General features: G+C 35.3%; 1 protein-coding gene across 2 annotated transcripts in view; it reads right to left on the minus strand.

Annotated features, from left to right (window-relative positions):
- WDFY1 (WD repeat and FYVE domain containing 1) overlaps positions 1–18,795 on the minus strand; it is a 56,715-nt gene extending 37,920 nt beyond the window's left edge. Inside the window, exons 1-10 of one of the 2 annotated variants that reach the window (XM_039332184.1) lie at positions 18,522–18,795; positions 15,747–15,814; positions 15,506–15,579; positions 13,627–13,681; positions 12,695–12,845; positions 10,072–10,184; positions 3,798–3,924; positions 2,399–2,504; positions 868–969; positions 136–266 (exon numbers count right to left, since the gene is read on the minus strand). In XM_039332184.1, the coding sequence (XP_039188118.1) occupies positions 136–266; positions 868–969; positions 2,399–2,504; positions 3,798–3,924; positions 10,072–10,184; positions 12,695–12,845; positions 13,627–13,681; positions 15,506–15,579; positions 15,747–15,814; positions 18,522–18,658 (1,064 nt within the window). In that variant the 5' untranslated portion in view covers positions 18,659–18,795. Of the gene's footprint in view, positions 1–135; positions 267–867; positions 970–2,398; positions 2,505–3,797; positions 3,925–10,071; positions 10,185–12,694; positions 12,846–13,626; positions 13,682–15,505; positions 15,636–15,746; positions 15,815–18,521 lie in introns of those variants that run through there. The other variant, XM_039332185.1, reaches the window with a different exon arrangement.
- Between the last annotated feature and the right edge of the window lie 662 nt (positions 18,796–19,457).

Genomic DNA, 19,457 nt, shown 5'->3' on the forward strand with positions numbered 1-19,457 from the left:
AAAATGAATTAAAAAAACCTTATGAAAGGAAGGATATCTATAGTTCTTATCTAACATATATATTATTTTGGCCTCAAATCTCAGACTTAAAACTAAAGGGCAGTAAGTCAGAGTCCTCTAAGCTATAGTACTCACTCTTCATCTTTGACAGACTCAAAACAAGAGTCACAAACCCGGACTTGGAATTCAAAGCCCATTATAGGATAGCTGGAGCGTTTCGTGCTGCATTTGCCACATACTGCTTGACCACATTTTCTACAGTGATGCTGGATAATGGAAATGAAAATGAGAAGCAATCAGAAATATATTCCAAATTAATCCAAATATTAAGAATAAAGCAATAAATTTCTCATGTTTTCAGCCAATGAGTTCACCGTTGCATTCATCAAAGAAGCCTACTATCTCTGTAGGCCTATCCCAGTTAATCTCCTAAAAACAGCAGTCTAAATCTGTCCCAGATAAAAATCTCAATTAATAAGCAAAATCATAATGAACATTTTAATTTGCACATAACCTGATCTAGACAAATCTAATGCAGAACACTAATTTGTGCTCAGATGCATAAAGAAAGACTTCAAGACAATTCTACCTAATTTAGTTCACTCAGGAGTGCAGTTTTTAGTGCGTCCACTAGCATGATGAAGCCCTACTTGCTGGGAATTCTGAAAAGTACATTTCCAATACATCTAGTGAACTCTAGGTTGGGAAAAGGTTAACTTAAAATCCAGAAGAGCTATGTTGCTGCTGAAAGGTCATGGAAGATGAGAAGGAAGTATGCACAGGAACCAGAAACTAATTCAAAGAGACATCCTAATTAACTTCTTTAGCTTTCATACTGTTATAAATAAAACACTGCTGGCTTCTTACCTGCCTCAGACCCAGGGTCTTTGTATCCCACATCTGCTTTATATTCCAAAAAAACGGCTGCTCACATTTCTGACAGGAATCACTTTCTAACCACTGTGGGGCCTGGAAAAAAAAAGATGACAAAAACATACTTAAATATGCCATTTCGAAAAAATAAAAAATACTCCCCAGCTTTAAAAATGTAAGCAGAATTAAAGTATAACCTTTTTTATTTGTTCAGATACAATTAGAAATAGATAAAAGTCTACAGTTCACAGATAAGGGCTACTACAGCAGTGTCCTTGAAAGCAAGGATGTGTTATAAAAGTTGCTTCCTCTCAGATATAATTAGTGCAATATAGTCTTAAATGGTGTAGATGAGGTCACTCAAGCTGCCTCTCAGATGCCTCCTACACTTAACTTGGTATGACGCAGTTTTCACTTCACCACGTTAATGAGAAATATGCTTTTGTTACACTTCAACAATTAGCTTCCTGTAGGAGGTTAAGGGCTTCCATTTTTCAATGTGGATGATTAAGAAAAAGTTCTGGATAACTGAAAAGCTGAGATTTTCTAAAATCAAACCATTATAAGGGCTGGTTTCCATTCTTCGTCTCACTGTGAACAGAGCTTTTGGAAAATCATGTAAAGACTAGGATTTTCCATAATTTATTGTCTTATAAATAAATTCTTCCAAAGTAGCGTAACCAATTATTTTTTCAATAGACATTTTTTATGTATGGAAAAATGGCTGGGCAACTGAAATGACAGGTGCAGCCAGCAAACATTTTTGAATGCTTGGTAATCTAACTAACAAATGCTATTCAAAGACATAAGATTCCACAAGCTGTTACAAATTTCATTAAATATACACAGTGTTTCTAATTAAGGGAGTTATAGCTTATGTCTTTGAATAAAATATGTTAGTCTGAAATAAGGCTCCTTCTGATTTTTGGTTACCATAAACTAACACAATGGTGACCTCACTAAACCGCATCTTCAGTACTATTCTGGCCTTGAAGACTAACCTAAATAGTGTGATGGCACTACAACTTTTAATATTTTTCTTGTTTAAAATTTTATTTAGTATAGAAAGCTAGGGTTGTTCTTTCCAGATACCAACATTTCTCAAATGTTTCTATTAATGGGATGATGACAAGTATGCAGGATTGTATATTGTATTTTTTACAGCATGCAACCCATGTTTTGACCTACATGCTAGAAATTCAAGACACTAAGAGATATGTCAATGTTATACTTCAGTACAATCACAATTTTATCTTTTACATTACATTACAAGGTTTCTTAAACATTAAAAACTTCTTAAAAGGCAACTAGAAGAAGGTGATTCCAATTCCAAAGGAGAGCATACTTGAGTCATTTTCTTCACTCCCACTTCTAAAATATCACTCCAGTATGACTTTTCTGGCTATTTGCTAAATTTGACTGATTAGCTGTGAGGTAACAGAATACAGGAATGCTATAATTAGGGAATATTAGCTGATCATCTGTCCTTTCAATATGAAAAAAAAACTTTTATTTTTGTTCCTACCTCTTCTCTACTAACATCCATATTCCAGACTGTGATCCCTCCATCTGCTGAACAAGAAATCAGTTGTCGTGTGAGCTGGAGGTAACAGAGGGCCTGCACCTTGTCACTGTTAAGAAAAAAAAACCAGCTAGGTGATAAAGATATGTAACATAGGTATTTTCCATGTTTGACTTGAAACCATTCAAATCTTGGGTGGTTTTTGGGGGGGAATGCTTGCTAAGAACATTTTAAAATATCAAACTGCATATACCTGGATTTTAAAAAAAAATATTAATTTGCATGACAGTTTTATATTACATAGATTGCAGCTTTACATGTACAATCATCTTTCCAAACATATTGCTTCCCAAAATATCAATTATAAACTCCAGGAACTCAAGTCAGAATGGCCAATAGTTATAGAAGGTATAGTCTAGCACACTGGGGAAAAGCCAGGTTAAAAAAAAATATTGCTGTCATCTTTCCAGATGTTCCAGGGTTAATTATAAACAGGTACTAAAGGATAGAATAGCTTTTTGAAGAATACATTTTTGTAATTCTTTGTACAAATTTCAGCTGTTAAATTATCCAGTAAAAGCAGATGTTGGCTCAAATTCTACAATTTTCGATAAAGTATTTTGAACTGAAGACAATGGCAATTTGGAATCAAAAGTAATAACCCCATGTCACTCCTAGGAAACCCACATTACAAAACAGTGTCCATTGTAGACAACAAAGAAAATAATCATTCTTTTTCCTGCTGTTTAGTGGAGATACTGTTTATTCATACTCAAGAAAAAATATTAAGTGGCTACATATCTTAAATGTTTGTTAAAGTACTGTTATATTTGCAAGAATGAAGTATTTATTAAATAGTGACAATGTGTTTTGTAAAAGAAGGGTTTTGCATAAACAGAACTTCCAAGAATTTAGTCTTTTTGGGGAGCCTGGGGACAGTCATTAGCACTGCACTGTTCCTTAATGATAGAAGACTCTAATGAAGCAAGAGTCTTTATTGACACTTGGGGAACAAGTTTTCTGTATCTTCTATCAGCAACTGCCTTGTTAATTGCAGAAGAAATCCATTCTTCTGGACCACTGCAATTTATTTGCATGTGTCTCCTGCTCTTCTGTCAGCATGCTATGTGTCTGCACTAAGGTGTAAGATACAGCTGGATAAAACTAGGAAACAAACAGAAAGATTTAAAGCATCGGATTTTAAATCTTTATCCCAAACTCCATGTGCTTTTGAAGAATATCAAAATAACATACTGCAATACACATTCAGAAACAGCACTATACAAAAATTTTAGTTGATTGTGGCTGACAGAAAATAGAACCAAATAAAACCCTTTATTCCTATGTAACACCAAAAGCTAATCAGCATTAATACACGCTAGGAAACAAAATGGCTACATACTGATGACCTTGAAGAAGCAGGGTCCGACCTCTTCTTCCACCAATGTCCCACATGATTATGCTATTATCAGACGCTCCAGAGAAGAGTAATCGCTGAACAGGATCCCACCACAAAGAAGAAATACTTCCTATATATATGGGGTGAAGGTGGGGAGAGGAGAAGGGTGCAATGTTGACAATGTACACTTTCTAGATGAGTATGTACAAATAGAAATCCTATGGCAATCTCTCTTTTATTTTTATTGAAAGCACGATAGAGCATTTACCGAACTGTACAACAAAGTGGAGATTCTCCCCCCCCCCATCCTGATTAAAAAAAAGTCTATGTTGAAATTGTGTTTTTACCTTGGGACATTTTTTAAATGAAATCTTCACAGAAAACAGAGATCTCAATGTTCTTCAGCTGCTAAACTTAAACTATTTTAGCATCTTTGAATTACAAATTAAATGTCATGGGAAAAATTGTTTACTTCCTGACCATATCTTAAAATCAACTAAAATACAGGATACAAAATACAATTTATCTCAATCCATTTCAACTGAAACAAGGTATTCATGATGGTGGAAGTTGAAGTGTACCTTCATATGCAAGATTAATGCTCACCTTATCAAAGCTTCATTCCTTCCCTTATCTTTTTTAATAAACTGAAGAATGTGAAGTGAGTGCTATGTTGGTTAAAGAGCCAAATTAAGATAAAGAAAACTCCACTTTAAAATCCTTAGTGTTTATTAAATTATTCAGAAGTTATTTAAATTTGCTGAAATCTACCCTACATAATTGTTATGAACATTAACTGGAGACCCACATAAACTACCTTATGCCTCATGGAAAAAAGCAAGGTATAAGGATGGATGGATGGATGGATGATGGATGGATGGATGGATAGATAGATAGGATAGTTTTAAATGAATATATTTTAAGCAAGCTAGATCTCTATAAGCCAAATAAAACTATATTCATCTATAAAAACATTTTAAAAAGATTGTGACATATGTGGGAAAACTCAAAAACTGGGGAGTTTCTTAAGTTAAGGGTACACTTACATTATCTAAATAAAGTAAAATCTATATTAGTGCTTACATTAGAATGCCACATGACTCTCACCTCAAAACATATAGCCAGTAGTACCAGGAATTTTGAAAGTTATATATGATCCTGATTTGCACATCCCAGGTTTACAATGAGGGAAAAAATTATTTGATCCTCTGCTGATTTGCCCACTGACAAAAGAAATGACCAGTCTGTTATTTTAATGGTAGGTTTATTTTAACATTGAGAGACAGAATAACATGTTTGATGGTGGGGATAGTATTCTTGGGGTCACAGGCAACATTTATCCTCCTCCAAACATGGCGAGTTGAGTTGATGCCAAAGAGCTCGATTTTGGTCTCATCTGACCACAACACTTTCATCAGTCCTCTTCTGAATCATTCAGATGTTCACTGGCAAACTTCAGATGGGCCCGTACATGGGCTTTCTTGAGCATTTACATTTGTAAATAATTGCACCAACTGTTGTTACCTTCTCACCAAGCTGCTTGGTGATAATCTTGTAGCCCATTCCAGCCTTGTGTAGGTCTACAATCTTGTCCATGACATCCTTGGACAGCTCTTTGGTCTTGGCCATGGTGGAGAGTTTGGGATCTGATTGATTGATTCTATGGACAGATGTCTTTTATACAGGTAACAAACTGAGATTAGGAACACTCCCTTTAAGAGAGTGCTCTCTAATCTAAGCTCATTACCTGTATAAAAGATACCTGGGAACCAGAAATCTTGCTGATTGATAGGGGATCAAATACTTATTTCACTCATTAAAATGCAAATCAATTTATAACTTTTTTAAAATGTTTTTTTCTGGATTTTTTTGTTTTGTTTTGTTTGTTATTCTGTCTTTCACTGTTAAATAAACCTACCATTAAAATTATAGACCGATCATTTTTTTGTTAGTGGGCAAATGTACAAAAACAGCAGGGGATCAAATAATTTTTTCCTCAATGTAACTGAAATGGATAAAAATGCACATAGCAACTATAAATAAAGCACTGTGTATTCCTTAGAGGAAAAACAGGTAATCAGCAACACAGTATGGGATAGTTGTGTCTCAACATTTGGCAACAAAAGCTGTATCTGAATGGCATTTTACTGGTAGATTGCCTAGTCGAATCTTCTGCAACCCATTTGTGCTAAGTATGGCTCATCCTATCTGAACAGAAAAAGTTAACTGCCCTAACAAGGTAATGCCACTACATGGCAATAAAAATCTGATAAAGATGAATAAAATTCATTAGATGAATAAAAGAAAACAATAGAAAGGATGTTAAAGGCGAGATAGGGAAGAAATCATTTTAAGAATGCCAAAGATTTTCTGAATCCTTTGTAAATTTCTTCCTGTGTTATGTGATGGTCTTAAGAAGTAATAGTCCCAGAAATTAGCAAATATCTTTATTTAGTCTTTAATAATACAGTAAAAATTGGGTGAATTCAAAGCTGATACTGCTTACTACCTAATACATCAGTTATCATGAAAACTGACTGAGACTCAACATTTGAAAGTCTGACATCTAGTGTTTAAATCTTTCAAAGCACAAGAAGTATTTAGAATGAAATGAAATGATAATTAAACTACAAGAGATTATTTGAGCCACTGGACCCATTCAGTACAGGAATCCAAAGTAAGGCATCCTAGACAGATGCTATCTAACTTCATTTGAACATATCCCACCACTTCACTTAATAGGTGATTCTGAAATCAAACTGCTCTTACTATAAATACATTTTTCTGATATTCAAGCAAAATTTGCCTTCCTGTGATTTAAATCATTATTTTGTGTTCTGTACTCTGAAATAAGGGAGAATAGTCTTGGCTTTATTTGGACATTTAACTTTTTAATTAAAAATTACAGTTTAAAATTGGTTTATATTTTCTGGTATTATTATTAATATTAATATTCCTGGCACAAATTTAGTTCTGTAAATTTTTGAGTGGTTATCTCAATAATCATACAGCCAAACATTACTTAGAATTACATGATTTAACTCCAGCTCATATATCCCCTGTAAGGATCTTTTATGTCATTAAACTTTTTTTTTTTCTCTTTCTCTGGATGAACAATTCCATAAAGGTCCCAAGGTACTTTTTCAGGAGGCAACTGGACTTCCTTGTTTTTTCTTTGAAGACGTTTCTCTTCTTATCCAAGAAGCTTCTTCAGCTCTGACTAGATGGTGGGAAATGGAAGGATCCAGTCAGAGCTGAAGAAGCATCTTGGATGAGAAGCAAAACCTCTTCGAAGAAAAAACAAGAAAGTCCAGTTGCCTCCTGAAAAAGCACTTTTGGGATACCCATGACCTAGATGACTGAGAATCTCCATAGACAATTGCATAAAGGCTCTAGTTGCCTGCTATCTTAAAACTGCAGCTTCAAGGAAAACTTTGCTACCCCACTAAAGTGTAGAACTTAAAAAAAAAAATCACTACAGAGTGATAATTGAAAGACCCAAGTTTCTGACTGTAGGGAAAAATAAGTAAAATAAGTAAATGTTCTGAGGCTAGATTCACATACACACCAAGATATGGCTTGACAAACATAGACTTATATACCGCTTCACCGTGCTGTACAGCCCTCTTTAAGCAGTTTACAGAGTCAGCCTATTGCCCCCAACAATCTGGGTCCTCATTTTACCGACCTCGGAAGGATAGAAGGCTGAGTCAACCTTGAGCTGGTGAGAATCGAACTGTGAGGAGTAGCCTGCAGTACTGCATTCTAACCACTGCACCACCACACCACCAAACATAGTTCCTAAATAAACTATAATTGGCTGGATTTGCATAATACACTGACAAAATATTAAAAATAATATTAAGGTTTATAGTGAAGCAAAATACAAATCTCCCCCCCCCCCGCGTATGTATATATGTACAGAAGGTAAGTATTTGTGTGTTGCAGAACATGTGACCCTGGAGAAAACCAGTGGGAACAAACTGTTTTATATTGGGCCGAAGTGGGTTAGCCCGCATTAAAAAAAATGTAGGGAACTGTAAGAGGGACTCAGTTAGGTTAGCAAAGATAAAATGGACAGGTAACTGAATAAAAATTTATGTGGAAATTGTTTTTGGAGGAGAAAATGTTTTTCAATTGTATATGAATAATCTAAGTAATCAAATGTTTTGGATCAATGTTTGAATATGGTAATGAACTTTTCAAAGAAGATGGAAGTTCACAGGGTTGTGTAAGTTTTTAGCAGCCATTTGCAAATGATGAAGTCACACAATGGGCTTAGTTACAGTGTCATCAGTATGGGGATAAACAAATCTGATCTTGTTTCTACCCACTATTTTCAGAGAAACTAATAAAAAATATTTACACAATTGTAGGAAAGTAAAATTTAATTCAGACATAGATACTAGTACTAGTTGGAACCAGTTCTGGCTGGGATTATACTACTTCTAAAAGAATTTCTTAGTTGAATTTCTTCCTGATTTTGATTTGTATGAGAACATCAGTACTAGGAATAGGTTGGGTGTTCTGTTTCAGTTTGATAATCATGATATGATCTTGACTGGATTCAGATCTACTCTTCATTATTTATACATTTATTACATCCAGACTTCATTACTGCTAACATGGGATTGCTTTTAAAGATTGCTCAAGACACAATGGAGTCTTGATAAAAAACAAGAAAGCTCATTCACCTCCAGGTCAAAGTTTTGCTATGTTTTAAAACAGTATTTGGTTTATTTGCCTTGTAATTTTCTGAAATGCTACTAAAAATTATAGTATGTGCTAAATGTGTCGAAGAGGCTCATAAAATGGGGAAAATCCAATTTGTTGAATTAAGTAAAAATAATAATTGTATAAGATACAATCCATTTAAAGTCACAATCAGACTGAGGATGAATTTTAGAAGATAAATGCCAAAAAATAATAATGAATAACCTAATTTGAATAATCTTGAGAGGTATGAAGTAGGAATAAAGTCCATGTCTCAAATTTATAAGTTATCCAATGGTTGGAAGGTCATTGAAATATTACTCAACATTTAACAAACGTATCTGAAAACTTTGTTTTAACGATTACTGGGTAAAATATTATAGCATAAAACACATTAAAACATTAGACACAATAGTATTTAAAAATAGTATATATTCTAAAATTTAAAGAACATACAGGATCCAATTGGGTCAGTCACTGGGACCAGAGGTTTAGTCTTCTGAGCTTTTGGACTCATGCTGGAGCCCATCCTCAGGGAGCTTCTCTCTACCATTCTGGTAACTTTTCTTTACCATTCTGATAGAAACAAGTTACCAGAATGGTAGAAAGAAGTTCCCTGAGGATGGGCTCCAGCATGAGTCCAAAAGTTGGAAGACTAAACCTCTGGTCCCAGTGACCAACCCACATTGGATTCTGATACATTATCTTAGCACATCTATATTTGCCTTCATTCAAAAGAACATTCGTTGTAATTCAAAATTAACTGCCTACCTTGGAAGACAAGTGCATAAAATCTAGTAAGAATTTTTTTAAAGATTCAAGATTGTATGCCTAATTTACAGGACAGCTAATTTATTGCTTTATTTTATGCAAACATTTAAAATGTAAAATATTTTAATATCAATACATTTATGTATGTTAGGATTTTACTGAAGTTATTCAATAAAACACTCATTTTAGACTTGGTTAGATTTATTTTACTGCTTTTAAAATATTTTTTTAAAAAATGATCAAATAACTAATTAGCATACTTAATTAAAATGTCAAGCTATATTTCCTCATGGCAGCCCACAAGAACTAACAATTTCAATAATTATGAGGAAATACTGCAGTTTTGAAAGTTTTATAAATCTTCCATGTTTAAGCACTGGAATGATGTGTAACCCATTTGGAATGAAGATTTGATATTATAAAGAGGCAACTGCCTTGATCAGTGTGAGCTATGCCAGCCACTTATCAGATGGAGAAAGTATGGCCACCATTATCCATCTTTTGATAATCTTTCTCTTCAATATTAGAACGCACTGTCACGGACCTGATGCTACACTTGATCCAAACCTATACTGGAAAAATGTACTGGATATAGGGATTATGGCTGCCAAATACTAAAAGTTTTGAAACAGCCTTCATTAACCTAACCAAAATTTCAAAGTGAGGCAACAATAATTTGACTGAGAGAACATAGTGGATATCTCACTCCAACATTAAAGATCAAGTTGTATCTAATGTTTTCTTTTATATAAAAAAGAAAAATTTGAGCTTCGATCAGTTGAAAACAAATTACCTTCATGACCCTTGAGAGTTGTGATCACTGAACACGTGCTCTGTTCTAGCTTCAATAGAGTAATCTGTCCAGAGTAGTCTCCGATAAAGGCATGCTGGGTTTCAAAGTCATATCTTAGTACAATCCCAAGTCAAGGAGTATGTTTTCAAGTCTCAGTAGTTCCAGTAGAAGGCAAAAGACTGAGTATAAAAAGTAATCTATTTTAATTTGTCTTGAAAATAGTTAGTAACATGCAGCCAGAATTAGTGAGTCTACTTTTATTTTGAAGAAAGTAAGTAAAATATTATGGATGTCTAAAAAATCACTGTCAGTTAACAGGGCTGAAACATGCACATTTTTTAGTGATAGAATTTTTTTCAGATGTCCAGCTTAACGTTCATCTGTAAACAATGAAGAAAAAAGAGAAAGACAGAAATATCAAATTGCACCCCTGTAGGTAACAGCAGTTCTGCTATGCAGGAGATGGAATACCAGCAGAAACAGTGTGACGAGAACTGAAAGGAGAAATACAAGTGACGATGCAGCTGTAAGGAATATCTCTACTCTCAGCTAAAATCTACATTTACTGATTATGTAATTAAATCTATACTTTTATTTTGTTACCATCTCTTCTACAGTCATCTTATAGATAATAAATCTAATAAACTTTTGTGAAAAAGCAATTTCCTAGCATATGCATTTACATAAAAATTCTTTACTTATTTATTTTTTTGCATTAACCCTATTATTATTAAAAACAAGCAATTTAAAAATTGTTCCCCAAAAATTGTTCTCCAAAAATTGTTCCCCAAACAGGCATTACAGGCCGATCAGTATACACAATGAGTCAAAACAAATCAAATAAAATTGGTTAGATCATAACATGGCTAGAACAAGAACATATGCACTTAAGTCAGCTTGTTGCCCAGCCTTTTTTGTCAACATTATTCTATCATGTTGAGAATATTGTTTGCTTTACTACAGTGGAAAATATTATATATATATAATATTTATATTTTCAGTTAAATGTGTGTGTGTGTGTGTGTGTGTGTGTACAGGCACATATACATATGTGCATGTGCGTGTGTTTGTGTGTGTATATGTATGTATGTATGTATGTATATGTATATCCATATTGGAACACATCAGATTTAACTTGCCTTAACCAGCTGATTAGTAACCCTGAACTGGAGGCATTTGACATCATTCTGAAACAGAGTCTGGCTATGAACTATTTCATGCGATGCCAAAAGGCTCACAGGTTCTAAAAATAAAACAAAACTGGGAGGAGCAATATATAAAAAAAAGGTGGGAGATGGACAATGGCCACGAGGGCTTCAGGAGATCGTCAAGCAATCAGCTGAGGTAGTTTGTCTCCGGCTGCGGTTTGCTCCGTCGGATCGAGGGGAAGATCGGCGGCCTCTAAGGTTGTTTCCAACCTGGCGCCGATCAGCTGCTTCAATTCAGACTAACGGGAGGGCTCACGCCAGCTGCCGTCCATGAAGCTAGCCCTCCCTGATCGTCGGCAGGCAGAGCCTGCAGCAACCCCTGAAATTGGGAAGGAGACCACCCTCAGCCCCAATCCCTGTAATATTATTGTGAAATAAATTAAGAAAGGAAAATCCACTAGGGATGATACAACCTGCTGCTAATCCTGGAAGGGAGCACAAAACACGCGTCTGATGAGCAAGAGACTAAGTCATAAACTGGGGGTTCTGCACAGCAGAGGTGTGGCAATTTTCCAGACTTAGTCTTATTTGGAGCAGAAAGATTAAGACAACCCACTAGTGGATTCTCCATCCAATCATGCTGGAGAAAAAGCATTACACTAATTTTGCTAAACCTATGGTTACAAATAAATGTATATACAACTGAAATAACTCATTAAAATAACTACAGCCAGTATGTAATACCCAACAAACAGGTTTCCAACTTCCTAGACTAGACGTTATATTATTCAATCATTTCAAAGGAAGACTCTTCTTTGTCTTCTAAAATTAATTCTCTTCAGCTGTTTTCTGCAAAAGCAGCTAGGGCTGAGAAATAAAGATGACTGGGTAGAATCAGGAACAACTGTTCTCTGATCTTATCTATCCATTTCTTTAAATAAAATGGATGTGAAATAGTAAGAAATGTTGGCTAGTCAATAGAAAGCATTCTTCTCCTCAAAATCATTTGATAAAGGTATCACCAACCACCTATTTGACTTAAGTGGCAAATAATGTATTAGTCTCAAATTCCAGCATTTCCTTATGGTAACACACCAAGTACCGTATTTTCCGGCGTATAAGATGACTTTCTAAAGCATGCAAATTGTCTCCAAAGTCGGGGATCATCTTATATGCCGAGTCATCTTATACGCCGGAAAATACGGTAGTTTCTGGCATATAAGACGACTTTCTAAGCATGCAAATTTCTCTGAAATTGGGGGTTGTCTTATACGCCGAGTTGTACATGCCAGAAAATACGGTAACATTTTTATAATACTTTTACAATTTACAGTAATAGCAAAAACTTTTAAAGGTGATTAGTTTCTTGATAGAACCAACACAGCATAAAATACAGATGTGGGAAATATTAAGACTGATTAAACAAACTTTAAGAAATTACACATCTGCTATGATACAACTACTTTGAAGGATACTGTAGGCAAGATGCCCAGGAAGTGAAATAGTGTCTTCCCAACATATTTCCACTTCTGGTACACATCCAACTGACAGATTTATCGTGGCCAGTGCTAATCACCCATTCTGCTTCCAAGCAAAAAATGATTGCTGACACTCTGTTCTGGTGAGCTGTACAGACAGACAAGAAATTATAACACAGAGACAAAAATATTTATACATGAAATGGAATGGATATGATCAAGCCTAGGTTTGTTTCTCTTGGGTATTTTCCAGCCATTCATTTAATTTTTTCTCACTACTCATTTTCTTCAAACGGAAATAAAACATTACCTTTCATTAATGCAAAAGAGAAGTCTAGATGCGAACTAAAATATATTCCTAACTGTAAATATACCACACTGTGAAAGAAATGAGAAGAAATGAGAATAACATGATGAAAAAGAGAGACATTATAAAATTAGTTTGAAATAATAGAAGTCTTGTTTTGGGAAAAGCCAATACTTTTTCTATAAAGCTGTCGTGTTATTTTAATATCAGGCTTATGTCAAGGCCACATTCTTATCCATGGCTTAGTTGCAAACAGAATCCTCTTACACTGTGTTGGCAGTTCAGTTAAAAGTTTCTTACGAATGTAGCAACATATTGTTCTAATATTTTGGTTTTCCTGTGTGTGTGTGCATGCACATACACACATGTACATACTACTACTATTACTATTACTACTACTATTTCTACGGGAAACAAAATAATGTTCTGGAATGCATTTCCTTTCAGGTGAAGCCATAAAGGGAATTGCATATACACACACATACACACACACACATATATATATGCTTAATACTTATTTTATGAAAATAATATTATCTATGTGAATTAAAATTAAGTCAACATTCCATATAAATTATTGAAGGCTACTTGTATGTGCAGGGATATTTCACTGTCTCATTACCTGGATAAGTCTTGACAAAATTCATCTTATTAAAGTCTTCTGAAATATGAAATTCCTGAAATCATAAACAAACAGTAAGATACATGATCTAGAAATCCTGTTGATGGTAGAAAAAAATAACCTCATAACCCAAAACAAACAGAAATGTGGGAACCACTGACTCCTATTGAATGATTAACAGATTCTGTCAGCTTGCAATTAAAATGTCCAAGTTTACACTTCTTTCATTTAGAAACAGAGATGGGCATGGCTACTGGATAAAAACGTGTTCTGGCAGATATTTCTGGGATACTTTTTGGAAAGAAGACTACAGTGTATTTCACAGTATCTGGATGCTATGGTTCTATCCTCTAAATATGTCTGAAAGGCCTTTATATTAAAATAGCAATATTTATTCATATTTTTTTACTTTGACGCTGAAAACCTCTACACTTTTATAAAGAAAAGTTTCACTGCAATCAATAAAGTTTATTTCCAGTCAGGAATGCGTAAGATTTTACTCTAAAGATGTTTTATGCTTTGAAAAACTGGAACAGGAATAAACTATTAAAAGAAACAAAAGTTGTATAGGAAACATTTTATCCATTGAAATTGTGACTTCATAATGAGGAATAGTTAAGACACTTTTGTTCTTCAGTTAATATGGGATGCGCTCCCACAAATTTCTGAAGCATGTCTAAAATCATATGCTGAAATGTCACTTTTTTAAAAAAATATACCTGCAGAAGAAATGACTACCTCTTAGGCTAAGTTAGAACTTTTTGCTTTTTCTGAACATATTAGCTTTGCTCTTTAGATGTATTCATCTCAGAACTTTGGAGAATATTCCTTTGCCTGCATTCTGACTTCACAAACAGGTTCATTTCATATTTTTTCTAACTATGAACTTTAGTTTTCACCATGAAAGTCAGGAAAGACCTCAAAGGTATAAAGAAATGTACCTGATAATAACTGTATTATTCCTGGTCTAAAATACAATCTTTTCTTTTTCCCTTCTGCAAAGCCAAGTTTATGTTTCTTGTAAATACGACTGCTTTCCATAGCTTACCAAATTAAAACAAACATTATATAAGCATCTCATACTTCTCACCAGAAAATGAGATAAAGATACAATTTGGACACTGTTTCATTAAAAATACCTGCAATGGGAAGTAGAAGCTTTTGTACTTCTATTCCTAAAAAGAGATGGATGCCCAAGTACAAAAAAGAAAAATCTACCATGTTCAACATATTGATAATAACAGGAAGTTTAAATTCTTTCCATTTTCAGAAATAGATGTCAAAGAAAAAAATTCTAATCTAACTCTTTTCCTGTTAGCCTCCCACAGCACAATAACTGATACATGAGAGATCACACTGCTCTTTATAGGACAGACTTGACATCAAGCTGACTTTGGCTGATATTACAAAGCTAAGTAGAGTTGTACTTGATAAGTGTCTGGATGGGAAATCACAAATATTAGACTGTAAACACTATTAGGAAATTAAGAAAACATCCAAGAAGGCCTTATAAATATTACAATATTAATACATAAATATGAACATGAAATTACTAGAAACTGCATTCACCTCAAAGAAAACTATTGTCTAGATTTTATTGGAAAACTTCACAGATGTTTCATTAAACAGAAAACCAAGGCCAAATAAATTAGCCCCAGATCAACTGATGCCATCAAATTAATTTATACAAAATCAGCATGGTATTCCATAATGGGTTATTGCGGGACCTCAAAAAATGTTCTTGAACAATGATTTATCAAAGTTTATTTGTGCAGATTTGCATTGAAAGCTTAGGACTGATGAATCCTAGATATTGATGTGCAATGCAAATATTTTTAGCAGCAGTTAAATGTACAGTCATCTAAAAATGAATGCTTACCATAATGGCTCCGTTATCTTGGCCTACAAATATTCGTCTACTGTCATGATGATAAGCCATAGTTGAACAAGGAGCTGCCCAAAGAAATGTTGATTTGTAAAGTCAGTATTACAGTGAATTGAATTTCTGTCTATCAAAGCAAAGAAATGATTTTATATAACCAAATGTGAAATCATAAAAATTCTGCTCCTAATTCATATTAGAGACTGATATCAACATACCTGAATCTGAGTGTACTTACATGACATTGTATGGTAGATGCTGGGCCAATACTGTCCACTATCTCTCTTCAGCCATACTCTAATTGTCCTGTAAATATAAATATGGGGGGAAAGATTAGGGAAATTATCACAGTTGGTCTATTTAGTTCTCCTCAAGTGGATCAGATGCATCTTTTACATGCTAATACTAAATAGGCTTATTTAACCAGCATTTATTGTTAAAAAAATCAACACTTGCTGTCACAGACATCTAAGAACTATCAACAGAAGGTAGAACAAATCAGGCATGATCTGTTGTAATTCTTCTTATCCCTGCAGTATATTACTCAGGTCAAAAGATTTGCAGTATTCTGATACCAAATGGCTTGAAAAGTAATTTTTTAATATGTATAGCATCCATTAGAATATTAATATTTCTTATAAGAGATAACATTGCAAATACTAAATCCCACCTTATTCATTTAAATTTATATAGCCACTCATCTCACACAAGCAATTGAGAGGTGAGTACAGTCAATATAATACAAAATACATGACATATTGTAATGCAAGGGGGAAAAAGGGATAAATGATGTTTTTGCAATCAACTCTTGCTCACACCAGGAAATTCTATTAATTGTTATGTATGAGGTTATCTCAAACTTTGGGCAGATAAGAGGAACACACAGGGTTGTAGAACATTTGAGCTGTCACTTCTGTTTCTCTAGTATAAGGGCACAGACAGATAAAATTCCTAATATTCCATGTCAGGGTTTGGCAATTATGATATTCTAAACCTTGATTTCCCAACAGCCCCAACCAGTGTGATCAATGGTGAGGAATGCTGTGAGCTGTAATCTATTATCTTCTGGAATGCTACAGGTTTACTTTTCTTTTCTTTTTCTTTTTGCATTGCTCTCACTGTATACAGAAACTAAAAGAATCAAAGCAATAATAAAAACAGAAAGTTCACTTGCCCAGAAAGACCATACTAAGCTACAAAGATCGTTTTGAAAGATAAACTTCTAAAAGGTTTATAAATAGATGAACTAGTAGTTAACCTGACACATAGTGATTATTACACCTTAGCATTCAGCTGACAAATGAAATGATATATGTGCTGGGAGGGGGACCCTTAAGTAGTGTTATACCTTATAGTGCTTGATCTGTTTCAGTAGTACTTAACAATGCAGGTTAGTAATAAAACCAATTTAACCTTTTCATGGCTCCAATCCCTATTTGAAGAACTGAGAATAAAAAACAGCAGGGCACCAGTATAGTTCATCCAGTGAAAAAAAATACACATTATTCCTCTAGCTTCAATGTAATTAATGCAACCCATGCAGTATTCCCTGAAGGCTCTTGTGAACTATTAACAATTAACCCTTTGATCTGAGGAAAAAGATCATTATCCAATTATTTAAGAAATTTACAGGATAGTTTCTCTATAAAGATTAATACTCTATTAGCTGCTTTAAAATTGTAACTTTATTGAGAATATCAAATGCAGATATTTAAGAACCATTCAAAGAAACATCTAAAGAACAATTTTGCAGATAATATAAACTTGAAGTATTCTGCATACAAATTAAACAAGTTGTTTTTAATAGCTATCCAAATCAGTGTCAAAGGATATTGTTATAAGATGCCTATATCTTACAGAAGAGAGTATTCTAAACATACATTTTGCTTGGAGTAAGATGACTTTAACAAGCATTCCAAGACATGTCTGTTTATAATCTGCCCCTTCTAAATCAAAATAAAATTTTGCTTAAATAAACACAGCTGCACAATAAAATCATGGCTGAGAAAAAAGATTAAACATCTCTTCTTATGAGGTGGAGTTCTAATAAAAATAGAACTTTTCCAATTCAAGAATCAGAAATAAGGAATATAATTAATTATAAAGCAAAATCCAGTTGGTATCATTCTAAGTATTATGAATAACTTTGTCAGCATATTTTCACTGCAGAGTTTACTTCAGATTATGCAGTAATCTGGAAAAAACAAACTTCAGACTGCAGTGTTATTTTTTAGTATTTTCTTCCCATGATCAATGTTGAAGAGAAAAAAATATGCATATGGAACGTTTTCAACATTTTGGAAAAAGTTGGCATACTACCGGTATGTGATATCAATCTGCAATACCAATGTTTTTCAAAATTTTGCAAATTGTACTAAAAATATACTTCACACAGTTGAGTACCATCAAGTAAGACTGCCTGGGAATAGTAAAAGTTATAGTCCAACTTCTTCTCTTTGGGGAAGATGGCAAACAAGAAGTTGTATTAGTTCACTCCCATTTATAATAGGCGCCCACAGACCAACTTTGCTCTGGGTTTCTGACTGCACGAATAGAAAGAGGTAGAAACAATTAAATTACGGCCCTGAACGTGTTTCCAATTGTCTAAGAAAACCACCCTTCTCTGCTTTTTCCTCTTGCCTAACCAATTATGCCTGGTAAACCCCAATCCCCACTCAGCCAACATGCTCCTGAGCGAGAATGATGGGACTGGTAGTCCACCCATGGGAAGGGGAGCAATGGCTAAGAGGGATGGGCCATCCCCCCCAGAAGGGGGTGTGTCGCATACCGTTTCGCAAGAAAGGGAAGGCAAAGACCCGTTTGCAAAACAGCTAAGGGATCTTAACATTTGCACATGACTGAGTTGTTGTTGTTCTTATTGTTGTCGTTATGCCGAGCGCAGCGCGTCTTTCCCAGCGCCCGGTCCTCGGAGAAAAGAAAGGGAAAGAAGCGGCGGCCGACCCCGCGTGACCCTCTCCGGAAAGCCTCTTTTCCCCCACTGCCACTTCCCCACCTGTCCTCGCTGGCAGTAATGATGCCGTCCTCTTTGGGGATAACGAGCGCAGCACTGACGGCGTCCTGATGCCCCTCGATCTTGCTCAGCAGGACCGGCCGGCTGCTTTGAGGCCGCGAGTGGATCTCGGCCGCCATCTCGCCAGCAAGGCCGCGCTCAGCAAAGTCCAAGCAGCCGCCCCGACTAGAGCGGGCCCTAATCGTGGGAATAGCGGCGCCTCCACAAAGCCTCAGCGGCCAGCCATTTTCCGTAATGACCGAAGTAGCGCCGCCCCCGGAAGCAGTCGGAGATGGGAGGGGAAGGCGAGAATGACCGGTATAGTGGAGGCAGCGCGGGGTGCTGGGTGGAGAACTAAGATGGGTGCGTAGGCCAGCGCGGCCGGAAGGTCGCTCATTTGAAGAATTATAGGCGGAAATTCATAATCGGATTAGAGAAATAGGAAGTATAGATCAAATGGCTTTATGTGTCGGATCGCCGACCGTTTCAGCATGTGCTGTCAGGAAAAGACCTTTCTGTAGAAATAAGATTTCTCCACCTTGGTATCTTGAAGATGTGTGGACTTCAAATCCCAGAATTCCCCGGCCAGCTCAGCATACAAAAGACGAAAAATCTTTTACTGGTGATACTTAGGAGTAAGACGCCAGAAGAGTCAGAGAATGCTGGCACTTACTAACAAAACTGACAAGTAATTGAAGGACTTTGCTACACAGCACTTCAGATGGTCACCTCTAGATTGGATTACTGCAAAGTGCTCTACATGGGGCTGCCCTTAAAGGCCATCCCGAAGCTGTAACTTGTCCAGAATGCAGTGGCAGGGATAGTAATGGATGTGTCACAATATGTGCATGTGTTCCTGCTGCCTTGGGGTAGTACTGGTTGCCATTTGAATTTGGACTGCCATTTGAATTTGGACTGCACCTCTATCAGTATATGTGC

This window comes from Crotalus tigris, unplaced genomic scaffold, assembly GCF_016545835.1.
Source record: "Crotalus tigris isolate CLP2741 ecotype Arizona unplaced genomic scaffold, ASM1654583v1 scf7180000024453.458620722:586385, whole genome shotgun sequence".
Taxonomy (NCBI): domain Eukaryota; kingdom Metazoa; phylum Chordata; class Lepidosauria; order Squamata; family Viperidae; genus Crotalus; species Crotalus tigris.